At 39.6% G+C, this 15,320-nt stretch overlaps 1 protein-coding gene across 14 annotated transcripts in view; it reads right to left on the reverse strand.

The window, feature by feature from the left end:
• Positions 1-15,320, reverse strand: part of LOC139765261 (SLIT-ROBO Rho GTPase-activating protein 1-like) — a 753,718-nt gene that overhangs the window by 97,177 nt on the left and 641,221 nt on the right. For all 14 annotated transcript variants that reach the window (XM_071692607.1, XM_071692603.1, XM_071692606.1 and 11 more), the window contains 2 exons: positions 14,850-14,946; positions 11,854-12,049 (listed from right to left, as the gene is read on the reverse strand). In XM_071692607.1, coding sequence (XP_071548708.1) covers positions 11,854-12,049; positions 14,850-14,946 — 293 coding nt within the window. The remainder of the gene's footprint in view (positions 1-11,853; positions 12,050-14,849; positions 14,947-15,320) is intronic.

Below are 15,320 nucleotides of genomic sequence, written 5' to 3' on the forward strand. Positions count from 1 at the left end.
GTAAAGGTTTCACTGGCAAAACTTGTAAAATGTGATAAAGAAAGAGAGAGAGATAAAGAGACATATAAGCTTTGTGATGATGAAACATCATAAAGGGATCTATAAAATACCTTACTAAACAAAATTTAACACATTATATGGAAGTGTATGGGTAAGTTTTCTGTACAATAATTCCATGATGAAATGAAGAGAGAAAGCACACAAGAAAAAAATTTCAGCAAATATTGCAAGACATAGGGTGTTTGTAAGAGCAAGGGCAAAACCCTTTTCTCAGCTGAAAAGATATGAATGACAAGAATGTTTCATCAGATATATCTAGGATGCTGTAAAGATATGAATCATCCCTAGATGATAAATTCAGAATCAGAATCCATACACACTAAAACCAACTCAGTCACCACATTTATTTTCCCATTGGGTATGTGTGTTACAATTTGCCAAGCATTCTGTATTTCTTAAGGAATGTAGGTCATTGCCATGATCCCTGTCTCTTCTCTCACATTTCTGTCTCTGTCCTCTTTTTCCAGTAATTACATCACTTTCTTAGGTCCATTTCTTTTTTAAGTGCCATTATTAGGAAGACACATTAGGTAGAAGCACTGGGTAGGAGCATTAGATAAAAGTGGTCATCAGGAACATTAGATAAGAGCCTCTTCGAACACTGCGCTAGACGTGCCCTCTGCCAGTGGCCTGTTAAGGGTGAGGCACTAAAGGCTAAGAAGCAGCACTGAAGTTCTTTAGTTATGGAGACTCTGTTGCCATGACCATCCCTCTGAGAAAGTTCCAATTGGAACAGGCATCAGAGAATTAGATAAAGATAGACAGAAGTGCAATGATTTTCTACAGTACATCAATCACAGGAAAGACTTGTTTCCTATGTTGTCCATCCTCTGAACCCCTTTCTTTCCTCTAAACAGCGCTTCTTTGATCTAACTATCATATAGAATCAACCACCAACAGGTGCCAACTACATATGTATGGGACCTCTTCTTGTTCCTGAATCAACTCTTTTAGTCAGGAGACAATTATGAAAAAAAAAATAAAAGCAAATCTGATGGGAATAATGATAATGCTGCAGCATGACACAATTCCCTATCAAAGCTGCTTTTCTCCATTAACATAAGTAGATTATTCAATTGATGCCTCCAGAATGCATTAGGTAGTTGTATTTAAAGGGTCATAGAAACTCTGCTCTAATCATATCACTGGAAAAGTAATCTGATCAGACATTAATGTAAGGGTAGGTGAGGTAAAACAATTCTACCTCTGTATTCCCAGCATAATGCAGAGGGCAATTAAATAGGGGGGGAGCTGAGGGTTGGAAACTTCCCCTCTTCTTGTATTCATATTTCTAAAAGATGGAAGAGGAGGAGCCAAGAACGAAGTGCTTTTCCCCCTCAAAGGCTCAGGCTGGGATGTCTAAATGAGTGTGGGTGTAAATACAGTGAGAAGAAATGAGAGATAGGAAGCATATCTGAGGAACGGAACCTCAATGTTCTGGTTCTAGGTGTAACAAAGCTGAAGGGTAAAGAGGAAGAATAAAAAGCAATACAAGGGAATTTAAACAGCAACAGACCACTGTGTCCCTTGAGGCTGTTTGTATAAGTGGAAGAGATATGAAAATCATAGATCAGTGTGATATGAGTACATACACATATATGCTAAGAAAATATCATAAACTTATCATGCAGCTAAAGAGGAGCAAATATTGTTAGCCGTGGATTTGAAGCAAAATATTCATTGACTGAATTCTCTAATGTATCTATGGTACTGCTTTCAACCATTCTTATTGGTAAATCATTGCATATGTTAACAATCCTGTCGAAGAAAAGGTATTTTGCATTATATGAGGAAATACGTTCTGCCCACAAACTTGTAACCCTTACTGTGCATGAAATTAGACACATCTATCATTATGCAAGTCATTAGACCTAGATTATTGAAGTATTTGATAATTTGGAACGCTTGTATCAAATCACCCCTTAGCCTTCTCTTTTCTAATTCTGAATGCTTATATCAAATCAACCCTTAAACTTCTCTTTTCTACACTAGACAGATTCAAATCATCTCATTGGCTCTCATAGGATTTGTTTCTCAGTCCAGGAATCATCTTGGTAGCTTGTCTGTGTTCTCTCTCCATTTTGTCATTGTCTTTTCTTATGTACGGTGACTAAAATGAAAAAAAATACTCATGAAGGAGATGCACAAGAAACTTATTAAGAGGAAGGATAATTTACCTGGATGTAAATTTGATAGCCTACCTATAAATCCAGGAATTCTGTTCGCCTTTTTTATTGGCTTCTGTGCACTCTTTACTTGGCTTTGGATCACAAGAGATGATCATACCCAAGTCTTTCTCCTTATTAACTTTTTTGCAGTTCAACAGAATCAATACTGTAACCAGCTTTTTCATTTATACTACCTACTTGCAAAAATTTGCATTTGCCAATATCAAAATTCATTTGTCACATATGAGCCCTGTCCACCTGTTTCTCTATGTCTGTTTGAAGCTGCAGCAGTTCAATTTCTGTTGTAGATTTATTTCCCAGCTTTGTATCATCAGTGAATTCTGATCTTACAATGCAGCCATTATCATTAATATAAGTGAGAAAGAAAATCGGTCTTTGCTTGCTGCCAGTTAACCAATTTCCTAATCACCAAAGTACAACCCCATCTATATCATGTGATTTAACTATAGTCAGTAGCCTTTGATATGAAACTTTATCAATTGCTTTTTGAAAATCTAAAGAGGTGACATCAACTGTTTTACCTTTATCATACATGTCGGTTATATCATTAATGAAATCACCTAGATCCGTCAGACATGAACGATTTCATCAAAACCATACTGAGAGTCATTTGTTAAGTGGTGGTTCTCTAAATAGTTTACAGTCTTATCCTTAATAATGGCTGCCATAAGTTTACCAACAATTTATGTTAAGCTGACAAGATAAAAATTTCCTGAAAGTGATTTATTATCTATTTTGAAAATGGATTGTGCATTAGCAAGCTTCCATTCCTCTGGGAACTTTTCCCATAGCAAATGACTTACTGAAGAGTAGTCATGGGTTTAACTATCTCATTTTTTGCCTCTTTCACTGACCTTGAATAAATCTAATCTGGGCCTGCAGTTTTATCCATTTTCATTCTATTTAGTGCTGTAACTCAAAGAAAGAACAGAGGAGGGAGCCAAGTAAGGATTTTCCTTTTAAGGCTCAGTCATCCGTAATGACGCTACCTCGCTAACAAGGAAAATGGCAAGTATGTATATCATTCATTTACATTCATTATACTTTGTCGCTGTCTCCCGCATTAGCGAGGTAGCGCAAGGAAACAGACGAAAGAAGCACCCAACCCACCCACATACATATGTATATACACACACACGTCCACACACGCACATATACATATCTATACATTTCAACGTATACATATATATACATACACAGACATATACATAGGTATGTACATAATTCATAGTTGCTGCCTTTATCTATTCCTGTCGCCACCCCGCCACGAATGAAATGACAACCCCCTCCCCCCGCTCGTGTGCGAGGTAGTGCTAGGAAAAGACAACAAATGCCACATTCGTTCACACTCAGTCTCTAGCTGTCATGTATAATGCACTGAAACCACAGCTCCCTTTCCACATCCAGGCCCCAAAAAACTTTCCATGGTTTACCCCAGACACTTCACATGCCCTGGTTCAATCCACTGACAGCACATCCACCCCAGTATACCACATCATTCTAATTCACTCTATTCCTTGCACGCCTTTCACCCTCCTACAAGTTCAGACCCCAATCGCTCAAAATCTTTTTCACTCCATCCTTCCACCACTAATTTGGTCTCCCACTTCTCCTCGTTCCCTCCACCTCTGACACATATATCCTCTTTGTCAATCTTTGCTCACTCAATCTCTCCAAGTGACCAAACCATTTCAATACACCCTCTTCTGCTCTCTCAACCACAATCTTTTTATTACCACACATCTCTCTTACCCTTTCATTACATACTCAATCAAACCACCTCACACCACATATTGTCCTCAAACATCTCATTTCCAACACATCCACCCTCCTCCGCACAACCCTGTCTATTTTTTTTTTTCATACTATTCGCCATTTCCCGCGTTAGCGAGGTAGCGTTAAGAACAGAGGACTGGGCCTCTGAGGGAATATCCTCATCTGGCCCCCTTCTCTGTTCCTTCTTTGGGAAAAAAAAAAAAGGGGGGGGGGGGATTTCCAGCCCCCACTCCCTTCCCTTTTAGTCGCCTTCTACGACACGCAGGGAATACGTGGGAAGTATTCTTTCTCCCCTATCCCCAGGGATATCTATGTTTTCAGTTATTATTGGACCAAATGATTGGGTAATGACTCTCGTTTCTAACATACCCACAAAATGCTTTTGGTTCTTTCGCCATTTACAGCAATATAAACTTTACACTGACATCTACTTAATGAATGAGTCTCTTACTTTCTCTATGGTGGCTTACTGAATTTGCTCTGACAAGCTGGTTATTGGTTTCTTTGGGTTTATGTGCTACTCTCTTAGACAGCAGACACTTTTTTATGTCATCAATCAACCATTTTGGATTCACAATGGAAAAAGCAAGTTTACTAAGCCTTGGCCAAAAAATTTTCCCTCCACTGCTCTAGAAGTTTTACTGAAGCTCTCCCAAACTAGCTCTGTATTCCTTTCATTTATAATATCCCAAAATATTTTCAACATTAAGCAAAGAAATGTTGAAGAATATTCTCAGTGAAAAACTGTGGGATGCTTCTAACTATAAATAAAAGAAACTGGATATGTGTGTAGCAGATTTGTTAGTAATCGATGATTTACCAATCAGTCATGTTGAGAACATAAGACTCATGAGATTGATGGCTGAAGCTGCTCCACAATAAAGGCAGAAGCAGCAAATCTTTTACTCCTCACTGATATGCAATGACATGTATGAGTATGTTTTCAATGATAGAGAGGGATTGATTGATCTTGTAAAGCAGGACAGCAAAATTTCCTACACAACTGATGTGTGATCAGATACCTCAGCAGGTTTTTCAATGCTGAATCCAACTGCACATGCTATCAATATGGACTTCAAAAGACTGAACTTTTTGTTAGGTGCCAAACCTCTACAAGGACAGCATACAAGAAAGTACATTTTTTGAAAGTTTGATGATTTGTTGATGAAGTGGGACATTTCTAGTATAAATGTGCACTTGAGCAAATATGAAAAGAGCTCTATTCCTGTCAGGTGTAAATAATTTGGATTGTGCTGTTCATAAAATACAAGTCGTTAAAACTGGAATATCATCACAGGATGAAACATTCAAGCTAATTCAGAAATGTCACAGCATTCTTACCCATTTTCATCACCCAAATATGGCATAGATGAATTAAAATAGACATAGCACAAGCTGCAAGAACCCAAGCTATGTGTTGTTCATGATACACCCACAAGGTGGAACAGCACCTTACGCATGCTGAAAAGAGCACTAGAAATATATGAGTCACTATGCTTGTATGCTGCTACCAACTCCAAAATAAAGCAACTCAGCACCAAGGAATGTTAAGAATGTCCACAAGTGCAAAAGCTATAGAACTTTATAAAGATATCACAAAAAGACTGAGTGACAACATCTACAGTAGGTGATGAGATACCTCTTGTAGTTTCCTTAAAAACCACTCTTCAGCCAAGCACATCATAAGTTTCTGAAGTAAATGATACCTCAGTTTCAAGCTCTGAACCAAATATCAAATCAATGATTGAGTCACCCCAAGATAAAAATACAACTAAGTAAATATTTGTAGAGTTGCTACATATTTTGATCCAAGTTATAAAAGTAAATACTTTTCCTCCTCTCACATCACTGATCAAGTGTAATCATCAGTTGTCAGACTAAGTGAAAAGCTGACTCAGCAAAGCATCAAGGCAAATGAAGATGACAAACTAACCAGAAAACGAAGAAGACACAATAGAACACAAACAATAAACACAACCAACAACTATGGAACACTGGATGAAGCAATATCTCTATTCTTGCTTCCAGCAGTGATGATGAGGCAAAAGAGACACATGCAGCAAGGAGTAGTACAATGGAAGATACTGAGAGGCATCACAAGGAAAAAAGAGAGTCAATTGAACAAGTGAAGACAGTCTACAATGGCGGAATGAAAAGATGAGAAAGAATACTTCCCATGTATTCCCTGCATGTTGTAAAAGGCAACTAAGAGGGGAAGGAGCTGGTGGGCTGGAAATCCTCTCCTTCAGTTTTTACTTTTCCAAAAGAAGGAACAGAGAAGGAGGCCAAGTGAGGATTTTCCCTCTTAGGCTCAGGCCTCTGTTCTTAATGCTACCTCACTAATGCGGGAAATGGCAAATATGAATGAAAAAAAATATATATATGTATATGTTAATCAATCTCACTGAAAGGGTCAAAATCATAAGCAACTAGAAATTCTGAATTATGATTATGTTCTCAAATCTGTTTTTAAGAAATGGACTACAATGAAAATTGGGAATTCTTTAGTCTCTGATAATGAAAACAAACACTTTCTATATCTCAATTTTGCATATGGGCAGCACAGCTGTCTATCATTATCAGATTCTCTCCTTATTGCATAAGCTGGAGCAGGTGCATAAAGTTTGATGGAAAACTCACATAAACCCAGCATGTTAAAATCATAAAGATTAGGAACAATGGTAAAGTATCCGATATATGTGAAACTTTATATGAAGTAAGATCTGGAACATGATTATTAACATCAGTATCCATCATCACTATTTGCACTATTTATGGCAATTTAATTATACTAAACTGGTCTTTGATAAGAGAGTCACAGGCTGAGGGAAGGGGAAAAGGTCCTGGGAGTGATGAAGAATGTGTGGAAGGAGAGAACGTTATCTCAAATGCAAAAATGGGTATGTCTGAAGGAATAGTAGTTCCAACAATATCATATGGTTGAGGCATGAGCTATAGATAGGGCTGTGCAGAGGAGGGTAGAGGTGTTGGAAATTAAATGTTTGAGAACAGTACGAGGTATGAGGTGGTTTGATCGAGTAAGTAATGAAAAGGTAAAGGAGGAGTGGAAATAAAAAGTGTGTGGTAGAGAGAGCAGAAGAGGGTTCGTTGAAGTGGTTTGGACATATGGAGAGAATGAATGAGGAGAGATTGACAAAGAGAATCGTAATTCATAGGTGCGGGGAATAAGAAGTGAGAGACCAAATTGGAGGTGGAAGGGTGGAGTTAAAAAGATTTTGAGTGATCGGGGCCTGAACATACAGGAGGGTGAAATGTGTGCAGGAGAAAGAGTGAACTAGAATGATAAGGTATACATGGGTCAACGTGCTGTCAATGGACTAAACGAGGGTATGTGGAGCACCTAAGGTGAACCATGGAAAGATCTGTGGGGCCAGGTTGTGGAAAAGAAGCTGTAGTTTCGGTGCATTGAACATGACAGCAAGAGAATTGATGTGAGCGAATGCGGCCCTTCTTCATCTGTTTCTGGCTCTACCTCACCAAAAAGGGAAATGGCGATCAAGGAAGGACAAATATGGATATGTATTCACGTATATGTTAATATGTATATGGATATGTATCTATATGTATGTGTATGAAGATATGTGCGTATATAAGTGAGTGAGGGTACAAAGGTCTTTGGTGCAATGATGAATGTGTGGGTGGAGAGGTCAATGCCTGTGAACATAGATATGGGTATGTCTGATGGTACAGTAGTCCTGTAATTGTATGGATACAAGATATTGGCCCCACATGACAAGGTATGGAGGAAAGTGAGTGTTGGAAATACGTGAGGTCAATACATGGTGTTAGAAGGGGTAATTGAATTAGAAATGACAGGGTAAGGGATACATGAGGTAGTATGAATATGTATGAAAGAGCTGAAGAGGGTATGCTGAAATGATCTGGACATGTGGAGAGGATGAATGAGGAGGATGACTAAAAGGTTATCCATGTCAGAAGTGGAGAAGACATGAAAAAGGGGGAACCAAGGAAATGGATTGATGAGATGGAAAATGCTTTGAGATGTCAGGGCATGAACATGTTAATGTAAGAGAGTGTGAGGCATGCAAATGACAGAGTGAAGTGAAGTGATGTGGTATAAAGTGGGGTGAAAGAGTATCATTAAATTTTAGTGAGAATAAAAAGATGTTTTGGAAGGAGGTAAATAAATTGCGTAAGACAAGAGAACAAATTCATGTGAGAAACTGCAGAAGCTGGTGACGGAGTTTGGTAAAGTGTGTGGAAGAAGAAAGTTAAGAGTAAATGTGAATAAGAGCAAGGTTATTAGGTACAGTAGGGTTGAGGGTCAAGTCAATTGGGAGGTGAGTTTGAATGGAGAAAAACTGGAGGAAGTGAAGTGTTTTAGATATCTGGGAGTGGATCTGTCAGCGGATGGAACCATGGAAGCGGAAGTGGATCATAGGGTGGGGGAGGGGGCGAAAATTTTGGGAGCCTTGAAAAATGTGTGGAAGTCGAGAACATTATCCCAGAAAGCAAATATGGGTATGTTTGAAGGAATAGTGGTTCCAATAATGTTGTATGGTTGCGAGGCGTGGGCTATGGATAGAGTTGTGCGCAGGAGGATGGATGTGCTGGAAATGAGATGTTTGAGGACAATGTGTGGTGTGAGGTGGTTTGATCGAGTAAGTAACGTAAGGGTAAGAGAGATGTGTGGAAATAAAAAGAGCGTGGTTGAGAGAGCAGAAGAGGGTGTTTTGAAATGGTTTGGGCACATGGAGAGAATGAGTGAGGAAAGATTGACCAAGAGGATATATGTGTCGGAGGTGGAGGGAACGAGGAGAAGAGGGAGACCAAATTGGAGGTGGAAAGATGGAGTGAAAAGGATTTTGTGTGATCGGGGCCTGAACATGCAGGAGGGTGAAAGGAGGGCAAGGAATAGAGTGAATTGGAGCGATGTGGTATACAGGGGTTGACGTGCTGTCAGTGGATTGAATCAAGGCATGTGAAGCGTCCGGGGTAAACCATGGAAAGCTGTGTAGGTATGTATATTTGCGTGTGTGGACGTGTGTATGTACATGTGTATGGGGGGGGTTGGGCCATTTCTTTCGTCTGTTTCCTTGCGCTACCTCACAAACGCGGGAGACAGCGACAAAGTATAAAAAAAGAAAAAAAAAAAAAAAAAAAAAAAAGAGAACAAATGGGAACATCGGTGAAGGGGGATAAACAGGAGGTAATAACAAGTGGTGATGAAGTGAAAAGATGGAGTGAGTATTCTGAAGGGTTGTTGAATGTGTTTGATGATAGAGTGGCAGATATAGGGTGTTTTAGTCGGGGTGGTGTGCAATGTGAGAGGATCTGGGAGAATTGTTTGATAAACAGAGAAGAGGTAGAGAAAGCTTTGCACAAGATGAAAGCTGGAAATGCAGCAGATTTGGATGGTATTGCAGTGGAATTTATCAAAAAATAAAAGGGGTGACAGTGTTGTTGATTGGTTGGTAAGGACATTCAATGCATGTATGGATCATGGTGAAGTGCCTGAGGATTGGCGGAATGCATGCATAGTGCCACTGTACAGCGGCAAAGGAGATAAAGGTGAGTGTTCAAATTACAGTGGCATAAGTCTGTTGAGTATTCCTCGGAAATTATATGGGAGGGTATTGATTGAGAGTGTAAAGGCATGTACAGAGCATCAGAATGGGAAAGAGCAGTGTGGTTTCAGAAGTGGGAGAGGATGTGTGGATCAGGTGTTTGCTTTGAAGAATGTATGTGAGAAAGACTTAGAAAAATAGATGGATTTGTAGATAGCATTTATGGATCTGGAGAAAGTATATGATACGTTTTAAGAGTATATGGTGTGGGAGGTAAGTTGCTACAAACAGTGAAAAGTTTTTACCAAGAATGTGAATGTCGGTTTGCAGCAGGGGTGCATTAAGTCTCCACGTTTGTTGAATTTGTTCATGGACGGGGTGGTTAGGGAGGTGAATGCAAGAGTTTTGGAGAGAGGGGCAAGTATGCAGTCTGTTGTGGATGAGAAGGCTTGGGAAGTGAGTCAGTCATTGTTCGCTAATGATACAGCACTGGTGGCTGATTCAGGTGAGAAACTGCAGAACCTGGCGACTGAGTTTGGTAAAGTGTGTGAAAGAAGAAAGCTGAGAGTAAATGTGAATAAGAGCAAAGTCATCAGGTTCAGTAGGGTTGAGGGACAAGTTAATTGGGAGGTAAGTTTGAATGGAGAAAAACTGGAAGTGAGATTTTAGATATCTGGGAGTAGACTTAGCAACGGATAGAACCATGGAAATGGAAGTAAGTCACAGGGTGAGGAAGGAACGAAGGTTCTGAGTGCATTGAAGAATGTGTGGAAGGTGAGAATGTTATCTTGGAGCAAAAATGGGTATGTTTGAAGGAACAGTGTTCCAACAATGGTATACGGTTGCGAGGCACGGGCTATAGATAGGGTTGTGCAGAGGAGGGTGGATTTGTTGGAAATGAAACGTTTGAGGACAATATGTGGTATGTGGTGGTTTGATCGAGTAAGAAATGAAAGGGTAAGAGAGATATGTGGTAATAAAAAGACTGTGGTTGAGATAGCAGAAGAGGGTGTACTGAAATGATTTGGCCACATGGAGAGAATGAGTGAGGAAAGAATGACAAAGAGGATATATGTGTCAGAAGCAGAGGAAAGGAGGAGAAGTGGGAGACCAAATTGGAGGTGGAAGGATGGAGCGAAAAAGATTTTGAGCAATTGGGGCCTGAACATACAGGAGGGTGAAAGGCGTGCAAGGAATAGAGTGAACTGGAACGATGTGGTGTACCGGGGTTGACGTGCTGTCAATGGACTGAACCAGGGCATGTGAAGCATCTGGGGTAAACCATGGAAAGTTTTGTGGGGCCTGGATGTGGAAAGGGAGCTGTGGTCTCGGTGCATTATACATGACAGCTAGAGACGGAGTGTGAATGAATGTGGCCTTTGTTGTCTTTTCCCAGTGTTACCTCGCGTACATGCGGGGAGAGGGGGTTGTCATTTCATGTGTGGCGGGGTGGCGACGGGAATGAATAAGGCGCAGACAGTATGAATTATGTACATGTGTATATATGTACATGTCTGTGTGTGTATATAAATGTATACGTTGAGATGTTTAGGTATGTATATGTGCGTGTGTGGACGTGTATGTATATACATGTGTATGTGGGTGGGTTGGGCCATTCTTTCGTCTGTTTCCTTGCGCTACCTCACTAACGCGGGAGACTGCAACAAAGTATAATAAAATATATTTATATATTATTCATTTAACATACTTAATAACTGTCTCCCGCATTAGCAAGGCAGCACAAGGACACAGACAAGGAATTCCTTATGAAAGCAAGAAAGCACCAAGAGCAGAACAGCTTTATTTACTCATCTCTTCCCGTCATGTAAAATGCACCGATAACAGAGCCCTTTTTCCTGACTCAGGCTGGTGTGTGCGTACAAATACATGGGATTAAGACATGGCACACATATACATAGTTAAAAGATAATGCAACACAAGAGTAAAACTCATCCTCCTATAACACACAAATAATAAATACAACCCAGGCCCTACAGACTTTTCCTTGATTTCCCCAGACTGCTTCATATACCCTGGTTCTGTCCAGAAACAACAATCACACCCTGTAAAACACATTGCTCCAATTCCCTTTATCCCATATACCCTATGAAACTTCCTGCATGTTCAAGTCTTGAGCACTATATTCAAAACTTCTTTTATTACATCCTTCCAAACAGGAATTCTAAAATCAGGCTAAATTCTATTAGATACTGAAATTAAACTGTTCTACACCTAAGTTTACATAAGGCTGACAGCTAACAACATTTCTATAAACTTACCATCCTCAGACTGGCCTTGTTCAGAGTCAACATCATCATGAGCTTCTGATGGAGCATCTCCCACTTCAGCTTCTATGTCTATAGAATCACGAGAGATGTATTTCTCATACGTATGACCACCATCACTGGGGAAGATGTCCTCACTGAAGATGATTATATTCTTGATCAATTCATTTACTAAATTTTGGTACTGGACCTGCAAAGGAAGTTGTATAATTTAACAACTCGCGAGGGTTACTGACTTTTCATCTAACTAATGTCCATAAATATTTTGTGTTATTTGCTGTTACCAATCTACAATCTGAAAATACAGAAAACAATACAGAGGATCATTGCTTATCAGCAAAAAGGGAGATTATAGAGAAAGCCAGAGGCACAGAAGGTGATGAACAAAAACAGATACACTTAAATGCAAGGTGGATGGCACCTAAATTAGAAAAATTAGTTAACCAGAAGCTTGACAGATGTAAATCTCTGATCATTTTTGGTCCACATAAAGAGGAAAGGGAAAGAAGAAATGCTCCTTAAAGGTTACTTGTGGCAACAGATTCTTTTTCTTCATAATCCATCATTTCCAATGTTAGCAAAGTAATGCCAAGAACAGATGAAGAAAAGCTACATCCGTTCATATCCATTCTCTAGTTGTCATGAGTAATGCACCAAAACCACAGTTCCCTATCGAAAACCAGGTCCGACAGACCTTTCCATAATTTACCCCGGACACTTCACAAACCTTGGTTCAGTCCACATACAGCATGTCAACCTCAGCATACCACATCGTTCAAATTCATTCTACCCTTTGCACACCTTTCACCCTCCTGCATGTTCAGGCCCTGATCACTCAAAATCTTTTTCATTCCATCCTTTCATCTCCAATTTGGTGATAGAAATGGAGGGTGCAAGAAGGGAAGGCCCAAATTGGAGATGAAAGAATGGAGTGAAAAAAATCTTGCATGCTATGGGTCTGAAAATGCAGGATGGGTGAAAGGTACACAAGGGAAAGAGTAAATTGGAGCCATGTGGTATACAAGGGGTGACATGCAGTCACTGGACTCAACCAGGTCATATCAAGCAGCTGGGAGAAATCACAAAAAGGTCTGTGAGGAGTGACTGTGGATAGGGGGTTGTGGTTTTGGTGCATCACACATTACATGTAGAAAATGGACATAAGTGAATGAGGTCTTTTCTCTCTCTGTTCCCAGAGCTACCTCATTAATGAATGAAATGGTTAACAGTTATAAGAAAAAATTAAACAAGTATATGTTGTTTTTCTTTCAGGTCTGTTTGTCGTTTTCTGCATTAGTGAGGCAGCAACGGGAGCAGACAAAGAAAAGGCCTCATACACCCGCATCAGGTCTCTTGCTGTCATAAGTAATGCACATACAACTGATAGACAGGCCTTATGAAAGGCTCTGAAAGTATGTAGGGTAAATGGGGAATTACTAAATACAAAGGAGCTTTTAACAAGAGCTGAGTGGTTCCCAATGAAGGTGTGTCTACATTTAAGAATGTGTGATGTTACTGTGGTTGGATGGGGCTGTGTGTCACTGGACAGTGCAAATGAAAAGTCACCTTTGACAAGTCTGTATCATCAAGTGAAAGAGAGTACTGTTTCTCTAAAAATACTTCTAGCATCAAAGGAGTCCACCCTGTTTCTGCTACTGTGGGTAATGCAGCCTTTAGCAGCAAGAGCCCCTGGAAATGGGGTCCTAGGTAACAACAGTACCTTTTCAAAAAGGGGTCCTGGGATAACTATAAATAAATCAATGGATAGGATGGTGAGGAAGGAAAATTCAAAGGTATTTGGGTGTTGGAGTAAGTATACTTCATGCTAATGGTGGGATAGAATGGTGGATGAATCTGTTTTTGTTTGGAAATGTCATGACTATGGTGGGAGACCCCATATAGAAACACTACAAGGTGATGGGGGATCGCACAGAGAAATCCTACAAGCTGGAGGGAGTTCCCATAGAGAAACACAACAAGCTGGCATGAGACCCCATAGTGAAACATTACAAGCTGGTGGGAGACGCCAGATAAATACTATAAACTGGTAGGAAGTCCTATAAAGAAACACAAAAAGCTGGAGGGAAACCCCATAGAGAAACATTACAAGCTGGTGACATTATGAGATAATGTACGAAAGAGTTTAAGGCAACGAGGTGCAACCAGGAGATGAGAAGATCAGAATGTAAGGAGGGACTACAGTGGAGTGCTTATGTATCTAACAGTGGATGTGGCAGCAGATGGAACTATGGGGGTGAAATGATTCATTAGGTTAGAGAGGGCACTAAGGCCTTGAGTGCACTGAGGAGTAGCCTCGACAGAGTTGTTTGGATATAAATATTCGAGCCTTGAAAGGGCAATCTGTGGTGGGAGATGGATTGATCATGTGAGGAATAACAATGTAAGATAAAAAGGTGTGGTCATAAGTGCAGTCTGACTGACAAAATTAACCAAGGTATGCTAAAAAGGTTCAGACATGGAAAGAATAAGCAAAGAAAGACTGACTATGAGGATCTTCATGCCAGAAGTGGAAAGAGGAAGGGAAAAGGGAGACCAAGAAGATGGAAGGATGGAGTGAACTGATGCTACGGAGCATCAATATCTGGATATTCAGTAGAGATAGGAATGTATATTAGACAAAGTAAATTGGATTGATATGATAAATTGGGCATGACACTGTTAATTGGTTGATCAACAGCATATGAAGTGGTTAAGGTACACCATGGAATAAATTGAAAGGTATGGCAGTGGACGGTAATATCTGGTTTTGGTGAATTGCATATACATGACAGTTAGAGAAAGAATGTGTGAATGAAGGCAGTTCATCTGTTTCTGAGGCTACCTTACCCCGGAGTGAAAAGAAATTTTATTTAACAAATTATCTATTCCACACACATACCTGAATGAGGACCTATGACTTCCATTTCCATATATAGATTCTTAATAACATGTCAAAAATATATATTTCAAAGTTTTTAAAAACAGATTACCTGATCCTTGTCTTCAGGTATGGGCACTAGGGTGGGGCCAAAGCAGATGGCAAGGTTGTAGGGATCCATCATATTTTCATCACTGAATTCAGACAGGCTGCAGAGAGAAACTGTTGTTACAAAAAATTTTAAAAACATCACCTATCACTGATCCAATGACATTTACTATAAGAAGAATCTGATAGCTAAAAACTTAACTTTCGTACATGGCATTAATGAATCCTGTGGAAACATATTCATTATTCACTGGGTTAAAAAAATAAAAAAAATCGTAATGGTTAATATCAAACTTATTTCTTAATATCTATTTATCTATTTATCTATTATACATTGTCGCTGTCTCCCACATTAGCGAGGCAGCACAAGGAAACAGACAAAAGAATGGCCCAACCCACCCACATACACATGTATATACATAAATGCCCACACATGCACATATACATACTATACATTTCAATGTATACATACATA

The sequence above is a fragment of the Panulirus ornatus genome, chromosome 53, assembly GCF_036320965.1.
Source record: "Panulirus ornatus isolate Po-2019 chromosome 53, ASM3632096v1, whole genome shotgun sequence".
NCBI classification, from domain to species: Eukaryota; Metazoa; Arthropoda; class Malacostraca; order Decapoda; family Palinuridae; genus Panulirus; species Panulirus ornatus.